We start from the raw sequence: 18,018 nt of genomic DNA on the forward strand, positions 1-18,018 counted from the left end.
CACTACTAGAAACGCACAGGGGATCCTGATCATAATCATAATAGAGCAGATGCTTCTTTTCAAGTTCGATGAAATCACGTAGCCTACAAGCATTTCAACGACTCGATTTAAAAGTCATTTTGGCTTCGTCTGCAGACTGCAGCTAATTTGAGGGGGGAATCGTTTCACACATCATCAATGGAAATAGCTTTTCACGGCAAACGGGCACTTGTGACAGGTGCCGGTAAAGGTAATTTTTTTACTTGTTCTACAATTCGGAAAGTGCGACAGACGATAGGAAATTGACGTTCTATCATTCTGTAACGTGGAACAACTGGAACTGTGCTAGGTACAGGCAGAGACATATATACAGAGAGATTAGTAACATCGCTATTTCCCCGTACACGTAGTGGCTCCCTTTATTCGTGACAACTCAAGCATATCCCTTATCGAGAGCGTCTTGTCTCCTATCAAACACACGCGAGCGCAGGTAAATCGGGCTTTGCGCATGTGTGTATCGTAGTATTGGAACTTATTCGACATGTTCTGGTTAATCCGCCATTACGTCAGACCAAAACATCGTCATTTTAAATACACACAGAAAGCACATCGTTTTATTTTGGCCACTACAAAAGTTACCACATTAACCAAAAACTATCAAACTTATGGGATATGGTCTTATTGATCATGCATATTGTTGTCATTTATCCGTATTTTCGAAAATCCATTGGGTCCTATTCGATATGTCCAAGTTTGTAATTAAGCCGCCATTACGTCAGACCAAAACATCGTCAATTTTAAACGCACACAAAAAGCACATCGTTTTATTTAGGCCACTACAAAAGTTACCACATTAACCAAAAACTATCAAACTTATGGGATAAAGTCTTATTGATCATGCATATTGTTGCCATTTATCCGTATTTTCTAAAATCCATTGGGTCTTATCGACATGTCCAAGTTTTGTAATTAAGCAGCCATTACGTCCGACCAAAACATCGTCAATTTTAAACGCACACAAAAAGCACATTGTTTTATCTAGGCCACTACAAAAGTTACCACATTAACCAAAAACTATCATACTTATGGAATGTGGTCTTGATTATCATGCACATTGTTGTCATTTATCCGTATTCTCGAAAACCCCATAGGGACTTTTCGAAAATTGGAGATTCCCGCCGATCTTTCCTGCGTTGTGCTTGACTTTCATACTCAAAATACAAACACTTGGACAGCAAATTGTGATATATTTCATATTGATGACACTTCTGCACTTTGATATTAATAAAATTAAAGCACATAATTGGATCTTGGTGATGATTTCAAATAGAAATTATCGATAATTATGTGTCTGGTTTTCAAGTTTTCTCCAATATATGGCGTCTGGTGAAGACTGAACCGAGCGACTGCAAAGGATTGTGGGAAGGTCAGGGGCCACTATGTAAACACAAGGGCAAATAGAGAGCTGCCAATCTCTCTGTATATATGTCTCTGGTACAGGCAGACAGTAGCCCAGTCATTGCCAGTTGCATGCCAGTCTACATAATATGTGATCGTATTACTTCTGTTAAATTGTTTGAAATATATTTGTCGATTATACGATGGATGTGTGTTAATAGGTATTTGTGCCAAATCCCCGTGTTTAAGATAAAATTAGATTATTTAACAGTATGACCTACATTTACATGTAATAGCTTAGCTGCGATAACGTAGCTCTGGACGACGGACGGACAATTTCTGACAGATGGTACAGTGTAGGCAGGGTATGAATATTCGTTCTAGTAATAGCTGTGCCAGAGTGCATGTACAATGTACCATCGGTCAATGGCCTATATATTTGAACTTTAGGAGTTATAGTCTGATCATGTTTTGTCTGTTGTTGTTGCATTCTTTTACGTGTTAACTTTGATTACAGCAAAACACATGTAAGTGTATTTTTGTTATTTAATTGTTATTTATATATAATCAACACAGGTATTGGACGTGAAATTGCAAGGAAGCTGGTAGAATGTGGAGCAGAAACGTTTGCCCTCAGTAGGACACAGGCAGACCTGGACTCCTTAAAGTCTGAGGTGAAGTAGTCGAGTGTAGTTGTTAAATCACTCCAAATCAATGTATATATTTATAAGTTTACTTATTGAAAAGTGAACTATAAGAGGACCCTAGTTGACCCTTGACTTTTAGCAATTTCAGAAGTCAAATAACTATTTCTGGGAAATCTGAAGGGTCAAAACATATGTCACATAGACATGTCCCTTCAAACCCTAGAGTCAGATCTCAGTTTGGGGAGTCAAAAACATATACTCTCAAGGGTCTACTGGATGCCCTGATAGGATCGAGTTAAATTTTAAATCAGCAGTCAAATAATTTATAATTTAGTAGTTTACTAAGAGGATATGATACATGTTGGCTACATAGGATTAATTAGTAGTTTTTTAAGTTAAAGTATGCAATGTAACAAATATTTCATTCTGAAACAATTACATATATACATTGATATGTATTCATAATTTCATACTCATTAACTGCATATTTTACCAAGATTATTTTTGTAACCCTGACAGACTGTCATCCCATCCCAAGCACACTAAAGTAAATACTCCATTTTGTTTAGCATGTCAAATAGGTGTCAGGTTCGTTTCGGTAACAAGTCGTTTACTGTACTTTTTCGGAAGTTGTTTCGGGACATTCGGAAGTCGTTTCGGTAGAAGTCCGGGTCGTTTCGGGAGACATGAACAAGTCGTTTCGGTACTTTCAATCAAAATTAGAATAAACAACTTGCCCGAGAAATAAAGTTTGCAAGATGATTTCATTACTTTTTTTGATTTTGTATTAGGTTTGTTAAATCATTACGTATTTAAAATTGAGACAAATATATATATATACATATTATTATAGGTATAGAAGTACGTTAAGTTGGAGAAATATATATGTAAAGATATAGAAATAAGTAAAGATAGAAAAATACATATAGATAGAGAAATATATGTTAAGGTATAGAAATATGTAAAGATAGAGAAATATATACAGTGTACATGTATACTATATAGAAATACATGAAGATAGAGAAATATGTACATGCATAGAAATACGCGAAGATAGAGAAATATATACATGTATACTATATAGAAATATGTGAAGATAGAGAAGTATATACATGTATAGAAATATGTAAAGATAGAGAGATATAGATATAGAAATATAAAGAAAACATGAAAGGCATTTTCACAAGGGTTACCACAAATACATTCATCATTTTCTACCAGGTTAAAACGAAATAAGTCATATTTGAGAGAGCTGTTTTGATACCTTAACTTAGTATGAAATATATTAATTTTCCTATCACCAAAACCATAATAACTTTGAGGTTTTAATGTATTCATATCTGGCATAATAGCATTTCGGAAAATGCTCAAACTAGGAGAAGATCTAATATCATTATTATTATTATTTTGATATAGACAAAGAGTTGAAGGTAAAAAGGATAAATTTGTATTAGAAAGCCTATAGTTGGGAATAACAAAATTATTTCTATAATATCTCAATGCATAAGGAGTGTTTAGACCAACAGATTGGGACACTAGAATATTTTAAAAATCTGGAGTTAGATTATTTTTCATCTTATACAGTAATCGTAGTTTTAACTGCCCCCTCTCCATGCCATTTTTTCTATAATTACAGAAACAACTTAATCCAAAATGCTCCATTTATCCATATAATATATTAATGTTTTTTTTTCTAATCGATTAAGTATAATTGAATTAATTCCAAACATTTATAGGTCATGTTTCTGATCCTTCCCGATCCGGGCGGCACACATGAAACGGATATCAGAATGGAAGAAAACAGATAGCAAGCTACATTGCTGGGCCAACGGCACAAACGCGACGGTCATATGCCGACGTTGGCCCAATGGTAAAATTAAGCTGTGTGTCCAACGGTCGCATCTCATTTTTGTTGTTGATTTATAATATCAAGTTATATTAATTATCAATATTATTGTTATGGATGGTATATTATGATTGTTTGATATTAATAAAAAAAAATAGCAAGAGTTTTGTTGTTTTTTTGATGATCATTTAACGTTATCACATGGTAGTCTACAGTAAACGTCTTTAGGGACATTAAGTCGTGGTTAGTAAGTATTATAGCATTATATATACCAATAATAGATTGTTGATGTAATTATAGTCACTTAAAAATGCAATGAAAACACAAAAATGATAGAATCTGCATTGTTTCATCAGAGACTTAAATATATAGATCTCTGGTTTCATTAAGTACCGAAACGTCCCGAAAAATCTTGCATATGTACATGTACGCGCGGAAACGACCCCAAGACTTTTCGGGACTCCCGAAACGACTTATTACCAAAACGACCAGCATTCATCGAATATGTACAATAATTGAAAATGATGCTCTAAGAAAAAAGAGACTTCATGAACTTGAACAATTTTTGATAGAACAAAAGTATCCGATGTCATTGATCTCATACGATATCAAAAAAGCTAGGGCAATACCAATCACAGAACTTTGTACGCCAAAAGAGAAGAGGGACGGAACTATACTGCCGTTAATCATGATACATAACCCAAATAACCCCCAAATCAGTGAGAAAATTTAAACAAAAATGACCATTTTGGATGGATTAGACAAGATGAAAAAAAAATTATGAAAAACACAAAAGTTATCGCCAACCAAAAAATCTGAATAAATACTGTTGCTCTTCTCCTTGGGCGTACAAAGTTCCTTGCTTGGAATAGTCATTGCTTTTTTGATACTGACAATATGAGATCAATGACATCAGATACTTTTGTTCTATCAAAAATTGTTCAAGTTCATGAAGTATCTTTTTTCTTAGAGCATCATTTTCAATATTCATCTGATTAATGATATAAATTGTATTGAATATATGTGTATTGATCAATCTGCACTGTTCCCTTTAACTGAATTTATCTTAAATGATTAAAATCAAAGAAATTGTTCAGTGATATCATACTTAATCATCACAGACAGGAATCATATCAAATTTGAACCTGCATGGCCTTTGTTTTTGTAAGGCTTATTTAAATATCCACATTTTTAAAATGTTACCAGGTAATTATAATCTATTCGTTGTTGAAAACTTTCAAAGGTTACTTAGATATTATGGGGAAACTCTTGAACAAATCCATGAAAGGTATTTAATTTGAATATAAATTGATTTAGTATACCCTTGGGATTTTTGATATGTCAGTTATTTGGATGGTTGCTTTAACTTGTTCAGGGGTACCACTATACATATGTACAATATTTATAATCTAAAGTTGTCAGGAAGACTTAGTATGACTAAGAGAGTTTGAGATTTTTTGAGAGGTTGCATTTTTTGTCAGTCAGGAGATTTGGTATGGTTGTCCAGTTGGGAAATTTTGAATTGCACTTGCTGTCAGAGGTATATTAAATAGGAATATTTTGGATTAGTCATAGATAGATACTTTAGTGATTGTATATCCCTGAAATTCCAGGAGTTGTGTTCATGTACATCAATATCTGCAACTTATCAAATAATGCTTAGATTTTTAAGACAAGGGACATGACTGTCTCTAAGGGAGATTTTCATGAACTGTCAGTCAGTTTTTGGCAGAAAGGGTTCTTTTGTATCTGTGATATGGCCTTCCTGCATGTGCATTTATTTGCCTGAGAAAGGCAAAAACATATGATAAGATTGTGAAGAGAAAAATGTTATATGTTACAGGTACCTAGCATGAATATAGTGCAGGCTGATTTACAAGACTGGGATGGTTCAAGGAAAATCGTTGAACAGCTTGGTCCTATTGACCTCCTTGTCAACAATGCAGGAGTGGCAAGAAATGCTTCATTCCTGGAGGTCAAGAAGGATGAACTTGATTTGTATGTGATTTTCTACAATATTTATAAGACGTTTCGTCTTGGTGTTGTTATTATTGAGTCTACTGATCAAGCTCAAACTTCACACATCAAAAGTGCCGATGCTTGGGATTTCTTTTTATACTCCCCCGCAACAAAGTTAGGGGGGTATACTGGAACACCTTGTCCGGCCGTCCGGCCGTCCATCTGTCACAAAATTTGCTCGGCTATGCTTTCGCTCATTTCTTTATGGATTTCACTCAAATTAGGTATATAGTTAGAAGACCATATGAACTTGTGTCCCCTGCAGTGATTTCGCGATTTAGCCCTTTTTAACAGAGTTATGCCCCTTTTTCATACAAAATGTGTCATAATATTGTCCGGCTATGCATTCACTTAGTTTTTGATGGATTTTCTTGAAACTTTATACAGAGTTGAAGGATGGCATGAAGTTGTGTCTCCAGTAACAGCTTCTTCAGAAAAAAACCTTTTTACAGAGTTATGCCCCTTTATGTAAAAAATGGTAACTAGCTTGTCCGGCTATGCATTTGCTTTGTTTTCTATGGATTTTCTTGAAACTTTTTACACAGTTGAAGGACTGCATGCACTTGTGCCTCCAGTAAATGCTTTTTCCGAAAATATGCTTTTTACATAGTTATGCCCCTTTATTTGAAAAATGGTTATAATTTTGTCCAGTTATGCGTTTCCTCAGTTTTCACAAAATTGGTGTATAGTACTTAAAAGACCATATGGTGTTGTGATTTTCCCCAAGTAGTCCTATTAAACAAATTATGCCACAGTGCACTTTAGCCCTTTTTAAAAGAGTTATGCCCCTTTTTCATACAAAATGTGTCATAATTTTGTCCGGCTATGCATTCACTTAGTTTTTGATGGATTTTCTTGAAACTTCATACTGAGTTGAAGGATGGCATGAAGTTTTGTCTCCAGTAACGGCTTCTTCCAAAAAAATACCTTTATACAGAGTTATGCCCTTTATGTAAAAAATGGTTACTAGCTTGTCCGGCTATGCATTTGCTTTGTTTTCAATGGATTTTACTAAAATTTGGTATGTAGTTAGAGGGTCCTATGAGGCTTAGCTCTATGCAAAGAATTTGCGGAATTACTAGTTCTAATAGAGTTATGCCCCTTTTTCTTTAAAAACGAGCAAAATTTTGTTCGGCTATGCATTCACTTAGTTCTTACCTAAACATTTTAAGAACATGTTTGATTTGGTTATAGTACCATAAATAGGCAGCTTCACAAAGTATCCAAACCAATCATGGAAAAGCGGGGGGTATACTTGTCACCCCCTCGGTGACAGCTCTAGTTAGGTATAAAATGTCAAAGGCATTGGTCACTGTCACTTTAAATAGAAATTTAGTTTCTGGACAATGACTCAAATGGGATTTTCAGGTCAAAAAGACGATTTGGGAGGGATTATTTTTTTCAGTGATACCTTAATTGTTTCTTGTGAGAGGTGACGCAGTATCTCAGTCGTTTAGAGCGACGGCCTATGTAACTTCAGGTGAAGATGCAAAGTGTTTGGTTTGATGCTCCTTACCTTCTAGGGAAGCTGAGAATGGACCAGATTTTGCTGCTGTGGTTGTGTCCTTGGGTTTTACCCTAATATTGCTCTGGGTAACATATGATGGGCCTCCTTTATGTTGTTTAGTGAGTTACATGTAGCAACCAGATATTAACAAAGAAGCCCTAGCCGCAAAGTGACCCTGGCTGTTCATGGAGCAATAAACCAAAGAAATAAACAAATACTGTCTCTTTTAATTGTCATCTATGACCATCCACAAATAATCCTAAAAACATCTTTTTAGGTTTTGGTTGAAATGGATAGTGTGGATTTTATAATGATTTTAAGAATGCATCAGCCTACGGTTTATCAAATTAAAATGTGGTTTTACCATAATCTTCAATAACGGTACAGTACGTACAGAAGAACTTCGTAGAAACCGGACTTCATGAAACACAGCAAGGGTTATCCGTCTAAAATTAGACACAATATTCTGGTCACCTTTCTACTAGGCTAGGCCTAGTGTAAGTGTGACTGTACTCAAGCGGCAAAATACACTTCACTTATCAGTTTATAATTACAAAGGTTATTTTATCATACACATTATAAAACCATTTAAATGAGGCTTCCACAGTGTGGTTTGCAGCCCGTAAATATTTCCGTTTTGGACTGAAATTTCCAGTATTAAAAGCAAATTCTATTTGAAACCATTTAACAACATACTCAAAGAATTTTGTGGTATTCCATATGCTTCAGCTTTAGCTTTTTTGGATTGAATTCCTTTGTCAACGTCAATCAAAAGTTGTTTAGTTTAGTTTAGTTTAGTCTGGATATCCAAAATCTTTCTTTTTCTAGGAGTAGTCATTTTCACCCCTTCCTATTCAGGTATACGTTTGTAAAGTGACAAACCTACATGTATATGAACAGTGACTTGTTTTTACAGCTATCTATACCGGTATAATTAACATTGAACAGCTGAGTTGTTTTCAGGACAATGTACAGTGTTTTTTGAAGTGTCGGTGGTTCGTTCAAATAGGTAAACTTCCCCGCAGGGACCCCCAGACTATATTGTATAAAGGATAATTCGTACAAATTAAGCAAGATTATATAGCGGCTCGGTAGGAGATTTCTCAAGACTTTGTGAAATGCAGTATATCGTTAAATCCGACTTCGTGAAATGTGGAGTTTACTGTATCGAAGAGATCAAAAATATTTTAACATTGGCATGTACCTACAGATTTGTATTCTGTTAAATCGAGATCATTCACATTAATTGATATGTATAAGAGAAAATGATTGCCATTGATTTTATCAGATCGACAACAACAGATGATCTAAAAATAAAAGTGTTCATTACCTTAACCATTCATGGTCATTAATTGCATGTTTGTAGCTAATTATAACCACTAATTAAAACTACACAATATTATTGTCCTGTCCATGAAATTCAAGTCAATCAAAAATTTATGGTATTTATAATTTTCCCATGCGAAATCATCGGCAATTGTATCGGTTATACATGTCTTGGTCTTATAAATACTTTTAGATTATACAGGAACAATCTATTCCTTATATTGGTAACTTTTGTTTCTTTTTTCAGTACATTTGACATTAATGTGAAGGCTATAGTAAATGTATCACAGGTAAGTAATTGTTGTAGGAATGAACATTTCTCTTATTTATAGTTCACCTAGTCAAATGGGTAAAGAATAGTGATAGGATGTTGATTTCACATCAGCTGATCTGATAGTGTATGGTAATTTTTGATAATCATTGACCAGTACATATATATAAATATTCTTCATTATGAATTTGATCAAAATTATTTAACAGCCTATAAATTACGATAATGATGTCCAGTTGTTGACAAATTTCATTCATATGCAATTTCTAGGTAAGTTCAGTATTTCTGAGTTAAACTTACAATAACAATGTTCTCAGATGTCAAATTTTTATAGTGTGTTGAGGTCATTGATATTTGAACTGTTTTAATTGCCATCTGAACATCCATTTATGTACTGGTAAATTAAAAAAAAGAGGACAGTATATTAGATATCTTTTTATAATGGTCTGTGGCTGCAAAGTATTTCTATCGAACAAATAAATACAGTTTTACATCTTGAATAATTAATTTTTCTTTGTTTTCATGGTAAATACTCAAATCTGATTGGTCGAGGAATTTTTCATGGTAAATACTCAAATCTGATTGGTCGAAGAATTTTTCATTCTTCTATGAAAGAAATTCCGAGAATGACGCAAAAAAATGTGACGTCACAATACGACAATTGACGTTGCGTATTGATTTGAGAAAAAGAATCCCATTTAAAACCAGTAAAATTGTACATAAAAAATGTTTTAAATTAGAAAATTATTTTCAAAAATTAATTATAATTATAATATATATTTTTTAGTTTCATCGGGGTATGAAACAAATTTTGTTTGCAAACTTCTGTAAGAATCCGCTATGCGGATTCATACAGTTTGTAAACAAAATTTGTTTCATACCCCGATGAAACTAAGAAAAAATGACATCAATGCTTAAATGAATTAGAATGATGTTTATAATTTCATTATTAGGTGTGTGCAAAAGGAATGATAGAGAGGGGACAAGGAGGTGCTATTGTCAACATGTCAAGCATAGCTTCTACAAAGGCTTTAAAATACCATACAAGCTATGGTGCCTCAAAGGGTGCTGTAGACATGCTCACCAAGGTCATGTGTCTGGAACTTGGTCCACACAAGGTTAGTAAATTGTTATTTCTAAAGATGCTGTAGATGACACAGCATCATTTCTTGTTCATGATCACTAAGTCAGTGTGTGCAATCTGTCATATCCTAAGGGTTGACAAAGAAAGTATTTCAACACAAATGTGAAACAAATACATTGCAAATGAATGGAGGGAGAAATGCTCATCCATGTTTCTAGAATTTGGTCTTTCTTACATACATGCATGTATATCCATTTACCTGATCACATGATCCGAATGCAAACAGTATATATATATTGGGAGAATTAGGCATGCACTTCGATTCCATTCCTTAGAGCATCCATGCCACATTACTCGTCATTTAAGACAACAAAGAGAGCTACATCACAAACAAGAAATGATAGGAATACTACTAGATACTATAACTCTATAAAGTGACACCACTAGGGGCAGTGTCCATGAGTAGCTGTTGCATCTTCGGTCATTCATAATATTTATTCTTAGTAGCCCTATAGTCTGGTCTGACAATAATTCTGGGAATCAAACTAATGACTAACAGCACCCTAGCCCATTTCTCTGCTAAGATAAGGGTATTGGCATGTACGTACTAGCTGCCCTCCATTGAACAATCTTGAATTTTAACTTCTACAATTCTGATGGTAGGTACAACCTCACAGTCCCCGATACTGTATAACAATTTAAATTCCAATCGTCTGATACTATTTTCATTAGACTTGACAGTTAGCATAGATATTTGCCTACTCGGAGGCTTACAATGGAACTGACTTGCGCTTAAACTTTTCACATTTCAAACTTCTTCTCAATCCAAGTTCTACCAGTGGCATTTAGCTCTGAAATAGTCCTGACCAAGTGTTGTTATTTTTATGGTCGGTCTGAAATCCAACATGGCCAACATGGCCGCCATGGCAGCCATTTAAAAAAAATAAAATAAACATCTTCTCCAGTTCCATTGGTGCCATTGAGCTGAAAATTGGTAAAGATGTTAAGGAATGGGAGCCAACAAAGTGTTGTTATTGTTAAGCCCTGTAAAAACTTTGACATGGCTGCCATGACAGCCATTTTGTAACATGATTTCGCAATCATGGTTTTGCTAGATAACACCTATTTCAAGTTTCAGCTTTAACTTACCTGAAATGATCCTGAGGTCACATGGTCCTGCTCAAGTGTTATTAGGTATATTTCGGGTCTGTCAAAAATCGAAGATGACTGCTATGGTCAACAGTGTCACTATAATTGCTATAGAGTATTTACATTGTATACTAGCTACATTAGTAGAAGGGTCTTTAGAGTCAGATGACCGTTAATGCCCGTAGGCCTCTTGTTACATACAGGATTCCCTCGATATACCTTTACATAACAATTCATTCTCTAAACAACTATCATATGGAAAGAGGCTTGAATGAAGTTGTGCCTTAATCCATAGAGGGCATCATGATCAATTGACCTTAATTTAACCCATAGATGCAATCCGCCAGCAAGCCAGCTAGTGCCCAGATAGCTATAAAATTGTTATGTTCCTGCACAGGTTAACAAGACAGTCTATAATTGAAAGATAATCTATCAATTTACCACTTGCATTTCAGATCATTATTAATTCACTCTTTAACAGTAGGAATTATATCTTAACTTTATAAGAGTACATGTACAGTGTAGCTAGGTTGTATTTACTTTAAATGACCATTCACAGTACTTTGAGAAGAAAATGTCTTGTACAGAGGATTTTCAGGAACTTCTGATATATGTGATTTTTCTCTTGTAGATAAGGGTAAATACTGTGAATCCAACTGTTGTTTGGACTGAGATGGGTAAGGCAGAATGGAGTGATTCGGCTAAGTCTGGTCCCCTCCTGGCAAGGATTCCATTGAATAAGTTTGTAGGTAAGTTGTAACATAAATGAACAGTTATCTATAGTATCGGTGCTTAATGTCAAATACTAAAACTAGTGTGGAATGAACACTGAAACTGATATGTGTCTTGTTTTAATTGACAGAGATAGAAGATGTTGTGAATGCCACCCTGTTCCTGCTGAGTGACAAGAGTGCAATGGTCAATGGTACCTCCATGCTACTGGAAGGAGGACTGTCTTGCAGCTAGAAATCCTGCTGTCTGAAGATATCACACTCACTTATCTTGCTCTTCAACTATGTTAAAGTGGATGTCTATCATTTATAATTGTAATAGTTATTGATAATTGAAATTCATAATTGATCAATTGATCACAGTTCACACAGAGAGATACGTGAAAATGAGACTTAGATGACAAATCAAGCCAGAATCGTGCCATATGATATATGATATATGATTATGTATTTTTATTATTTTATTACTATACAGTGGATCGAACTTCATTAACTCGAACTCGACAGGACCACGAGAAAACTTGGAGTTATCCGAGTGTTTGAATTAAGCGAGTTGTCATTTTCGGTGCAAAGTTTGGTGAATATTTGTCAAAATTATATAATCATTAACTCCGCTCTGTCACTCATCTGTTTATTTTAAAGACTGGTCAATACATGTACATGCATATGTAATATTTCATCCTGTCACTCATAGTTTGGGGTAGTTTTGCCAATATACATTCACGATAGAGTTTCTTTCACTTGGTCACTTCAATAACGGTATAATGTACATGTTATGTTTGCAAAAGGAATAACGATAAAACGGAATTCAACCAAATAACAATTTACTAACATCAAGTCAAATAACCGTTTAAATAGAACACAGATTATATGTAAAATGTAACAGAAACACCACTGGCGGATTTAAGGGGGAGTGTGAGGGGCGCATGCCCCCCCTAAAATTAAAATTGTATGAATCTATCGTGAAATACACTAGAACCCCCCCCCCCCCCCCCCCCCCCCAACTGAAAATCTTGTTTCCGACCTTGACCATTACCTTGTATTTGACATATAAAATGCTGTTTGATAGGCCTTCTTGTGTTTCACCAATAACAACCCCATTTCCATGTGTATTATTAACACAGGAAGTTGAGTTGTGGAAGTGCGTATAAATTGTTACTGTTATTGAGTTGGCATGTCATCTGATTTAATAGACAGCAGTGACCATTAATACAGACGTATTCTGAACACCTAAGCTATTGTTTCAGTGGTTGAAATATTTAATAAGCAGTGGTGACTTTCTTTTTTACACCTGTAAAACATCATCCGAGTACTAGTGTGTCAGAGATTAGTTCCGCTTGGGTGAGCTGGTAGATGAGTTGTTGACTGTTGTGTGTATTATTATCGGCGATTGCCTTGGGAAATTACCTGAAGTAAGTAAAGCAGTACTTTTTATCAGCGAGATTTGTTATAAGATTCCACAGACAAATTATTAAACACTTATAATAGCATATAATACCGTAATCGGTAGGTTTAAGTGCCTATCGCAAAAGGAAATTCGATGTTAAAAAAATGTCTGCTTTCACCACTGATCGTTGTTAAACAAAAACCCAATACTTTGAATTATTTGTTCATTTCAAGTAGGATTTTTATTGTTGGGACTTAATTTTCACTTCATATTATCCGAGATTTCCGATTCCGAGTTTTCTGAGTTTTTTTTTTACAAGGATAAAGAGAGAATTCAGCCAGGAGTGACAACATACTTCAAGTGAAGCAGGGTATTTGAGTTTTCCCAGTAAGAGTTAATGAAGTTCCTCTGTATATATCATGATAAAACATTTTTTGAAACTGTTTTTGTTATTCGATATATATCAAGTGTATCACCTTATGAACAATGACAATTGGATTTTGCTGAAATATGTACATGAAGACGTGAATTAATGACTATAAAAGGGAATGAACCTCCTACAGTCTGGATTTTTTTGTTTGCGTCATGTGTGATGCACACATGCCCATGCGCACAAGACATATACCACACACCTGTAAACAAACATGGATTCCCAAGTGAATCAGCTGCTGTTTAATAGGGCTACAGCATTAGTTACAAAAATATATGAAAGATTGTCAAATGGGCAAAAGAAACCCCTTGCATTTTGCTAGGGAAGCAACATGTATAACAAACGGGAGCTGTTCATGCAAGCTGCGACTATCTGGACAATGCACATGTTCTGCAGCATTGTCTATAAGTGTGTATTGACAGACAAGGCAAATGTGAATGTATGGTTAGCTCTGCCTGTTGTGTACACATATTATATATTTGATACAATACTGGGAATAAATGTCATCTTTTTCTAATTCTGAATTGATTTTGAGTTATCAAATAATATCTGCCACAACTTTATCTAATCCAATTTCAAAAAACAGGTGTTTGCGTACTGTGTCTCCACGTGCATCAGGGGTTCCTGTTTACACAATGTCTACCTCTTTTTCAAAACAGCCAAGTGATATTATTAGCGTTATATTTGAAAGGAGCTTCCTGACTAAATTTTATGTTCAAGTTGGATACTGGAAATAAATGTGAATATCAGGATAACAGAGAAGCGTAACTAGAAATGTATCAAAAAAGTACAATCAATAAAAGAAATAATGATTTTACCATAATGTCTCTTTAGGGGTAATAATTAACTGTATATTAAGGGTATTATTCATTCCTTTTTCATTTCTTTGTTCTGAACCTCTTCTGCACATCTCTGTATGATGGCAAATCTAAAGATTTATGCTCCATATGGTCGATGCCAGATGTAAAAAAACAACAATTTAGAATAAGAATATTGATAGACAGTCCAGAAATATGCCCTTTAAAAGATTATTACAGGCCAATGCTGAGATAGAACTTTACTGTAATCCTGCTGGTAGATTCAATTTGATGTTTTTGTTATACAGAATCAGTCAAATTTTATTGTTTGCAATACAGGATCTTTTTTTATGACATCATATAAGGGGGCAGAGGAATTATATGGTGACACTGTAAATGCTAGATTTTGAAGATATCATATAGCATATTTATTACATAATAAGCCTGCTATCTAATGATTTCACCTGTGTAAATGTTTTGTATGTGCCATAGTGTAATATTCCCTGGAGTTTTTATCATTGGCTGTGCCAGTCAGATATGTACACCGTATTCTGAAGTCAAAATATGGACAATGACATGTCAAGAAGTGTAAATGGTGCAACAAAGTGGTGGTCTTTGTTTGATTAAGTCCTCTGCATTTGTAAAACTTGTGTCAAAGCATAGGTTTTCTGAGTTATGTGATAAAAAGTATCTTAAATCTTTTTTTTTTCTTTTTTTTTCATGAGATTTTTATGAAATTTGCCTGGTAGTTTTAATTTTCGCAAACTAAGGCTTGCAAAAATAAAAAAGAAAAAAAAGAAAGACTTGTTTCATAAAATCTCATATGAAATGAAAACTCATTTATGATCCTATAGATGTATGACAGGCTGTGTCAATATCTTGTCAGTCACTTGACCATTAAAATTATCTGTACTTAAGGGAGATAATTATCTATTGGTGTGTCATAATTGATAGTGCTATACCTAAGGGAGATAATTGTCTATTGGTGTATCACCTGATAATTTAAAGTGTTATACAAAGGGGGATAACCGTCTATTGGTATAGCACAATATGATAATTTATAGTGCTGTATCAAATGGAGATACAAAAGTAAATATCTATCGGTGTATCACATTATAATTATTTAATCAGAGATAATTAACTATCTATTGGTATGTTATATCATGATAATTTATAAAGCTATACCAGAGGGAGATAATTGTCTATTGGTATATATCACATTATAATTATTTAATCAGAGATAATTAAATGTCTATTGGTACATATTATGATGATTGATAATGCTATACCTAAGACAAATATTTGTCTGTTGGTATATCACATTGTGATGAAAGTGCTGTACCAAACTGTTCTATATTGCTGTACCCAACAAAGATAATTGTCTATTGGTGTATGACATGATGATAATTTATAGTGCGGTACGGAAGGGAGATTATTTGTTTATAAGCGTATCACATGTTAGTTGATAGTGCCTAAGAGAGATGATTGTCTGTTGGTATATATTATGCATGGAGTTTTGGACTAGAAGTTTATGAATTTTGATATAATATTATTGACTGATATTAATGACACCTGTGTCTTTTTTTCCACATAAATGTGATTGCAAATTAATTCAATTGTGGATACAGTGTATCTACCAGCAAAGTTCATGCAAACATTTACAAAATATTTTTTAAATGTTTGAAGATATGTGCATTTATGAGAAAGTCATTCAGTGGGTGGCAGTGGAGGTAGTTTTTAGAGAAATTCATACTATACTATCTGTCACACAGAAATGTACCACCTACAAATTGAAACATAATCTTTATCCATGTACACGTGTATTTTTATCTGATTTTCTCATTTTATGTTTTTTGATATAATTTTTATGTCACGATGATACACCGTTAATTTGTTGTAATTTAATTAAGATTAGCTGTTTAAACATTTAAGCTCTCTTAATCCATGATGTTCACATTGCATAGAAAATCTTTGGGACATCATCATTTTTTATAACAAAATAAATTTAACTCTATGACTAAAATTCTTGAGTTGATGTTTTGGTCTTTTCACAAATGCATGGACATGCAATTTCCACCATATTTACCGCACAGGGCATTTATTAAGATACTAGTGTAACAAAACAGAAGTTATGCCAATTTTTCTTTGTAACACAGGGACATGGCATTTCTCACTGCAAGGTCCATACACCATATAATGGACCATGGGTTGGAAATTTGTTTCAAGATCCTGTGTAAATGTATAAGTAATGCATAACTATTTGAACACCTCGTGGAAAATCCAAAATTTTCGAAAGATTTACTCCATTCCTATTCTAAGATACAAACTGTTTTATCGGTCTTGATTCAATTACAAGCTCAAGAATCTGAAATGTTAAGTTTAGTACTTTTTTTGTGTACTGCAATTGACGAGGATGGAGGATGAAGTTGGGAGAGATATAGCTTGATTACAGAGGGGGAACTTATTACAGCAAACGTGAAAATCTGTATCCTCCACACAAAATAAATTTAAAATCTTCACACGTTTTATCATTTAGTCAAATAGATACACATTCTTTTTTTAGGCAATATTCAGCAATACAATGATGAACATTAACATAAGGTAACAAAGTAATATATTGTATAAAAAATAATATGTAACAAAGGTAAATGTTGGAACACAGAATCTAATGATTTGAACGGAGGAAGACAAACCAACACTGATAAGTAAGAATCACACATTTTTAAGTTCTTGATCAACTCCTACGTAATTTAACTCACGAATATGAATTAATCTATTTGATTCCAATATTCCTAATATGTCTTCTAGTCAGAGAGACAGCACAGACAAAACACACAGATAGAATGTCACGGCAAGGCTCACTGTAAGACACTCTCAATATTTCTATAAGTGCTACAGCTATGACTGCCGCGATGCTTCTCCCTAAAAAATACAATGCAACTACTGTGATTGCATCAAACATGTGATATATTTCTCTATATGTAGTGGAGCCGTTGAGGAATTATTCCAGGAAAAGCAGGTAATGGCTGAGTTGATTGTGATGACGACGCTGAAAGTTACCCTGCACACAGCCAGTCCTCCAGCAAAAACAGTACAGGAAGTAACGATCTATTAGATAGGTACTTAATTGTTATGTTTATGTGTGTGAGGATTACTATTTCATAACAAGAACATTAGCACGACCCTAAAACATATGTTTTACGCCTGCTCCTAGAAATATGCTACCATGTTTTCCATCTCTTTGTTTACATTATAGTAGAAGTCATTTAATGATTTAGCTTATTTTGCTCCCGTGACCTTGAATGCATATTGAATTCATTCATTTGAACAAGTTGGTAAACCTTCTTCCCAGCCTGATACAGACCCCATATCAACACACTGAATTTCTTGGTTATGGAGAAGAAGTCATTATTTAAGATTTTAGCCTAATTGACCTGACCTTGAATT

The 18,018-nt window shown here is 34.2% G+C and overlaps 1 protein-coding gene across 1 annotated transcript; it reads left to right on the forward strand.

Moving 5' to 3' along the window:
* Window positions 1-119: 119 nt before the first annotated feature.
* LOC117333551 (L-xylulose reductase-like) lies at window positions 120-16,594 on the forward strand. The gene is made up of 7 exons (XM_033892890.1): window positions 120-229; window positions 1,954-2,051; window positions 5,714-5,868; window positions 8,970-9,012; window positions 9,947-10,111; window positions 11,858-11,975; window positions 12,089-16,594. The coding sequence occupies exons 1-7, from the start codon at window positions 178-180 to the stop codon at window positions 12,190-12,192; spliced, it is 735 nt and encodes a 244-aa protein (XP_033748781.1). The 5' UTR covers window positions 120-177; the 3' UTR covers window positions 12,193-16,594.
* The last annotated feature ends 1,424 nt before the right edge of the window (window positions 16,595-18,018 follow it).

The sequence above is a fragment of the Pecten maximus genome, chromosome 1, assembly GCF_902652985.1.
Source record: "Pecten maximus chromosome 1, xPecMax1.1, whole genome shotgun sequence".
Taxonomy (NCBI): Eukaryota; Metazoa; Mollusca; class Bivalvia; order Pectinida; family Pectinidae; genus Pecten; species Pecten maximus.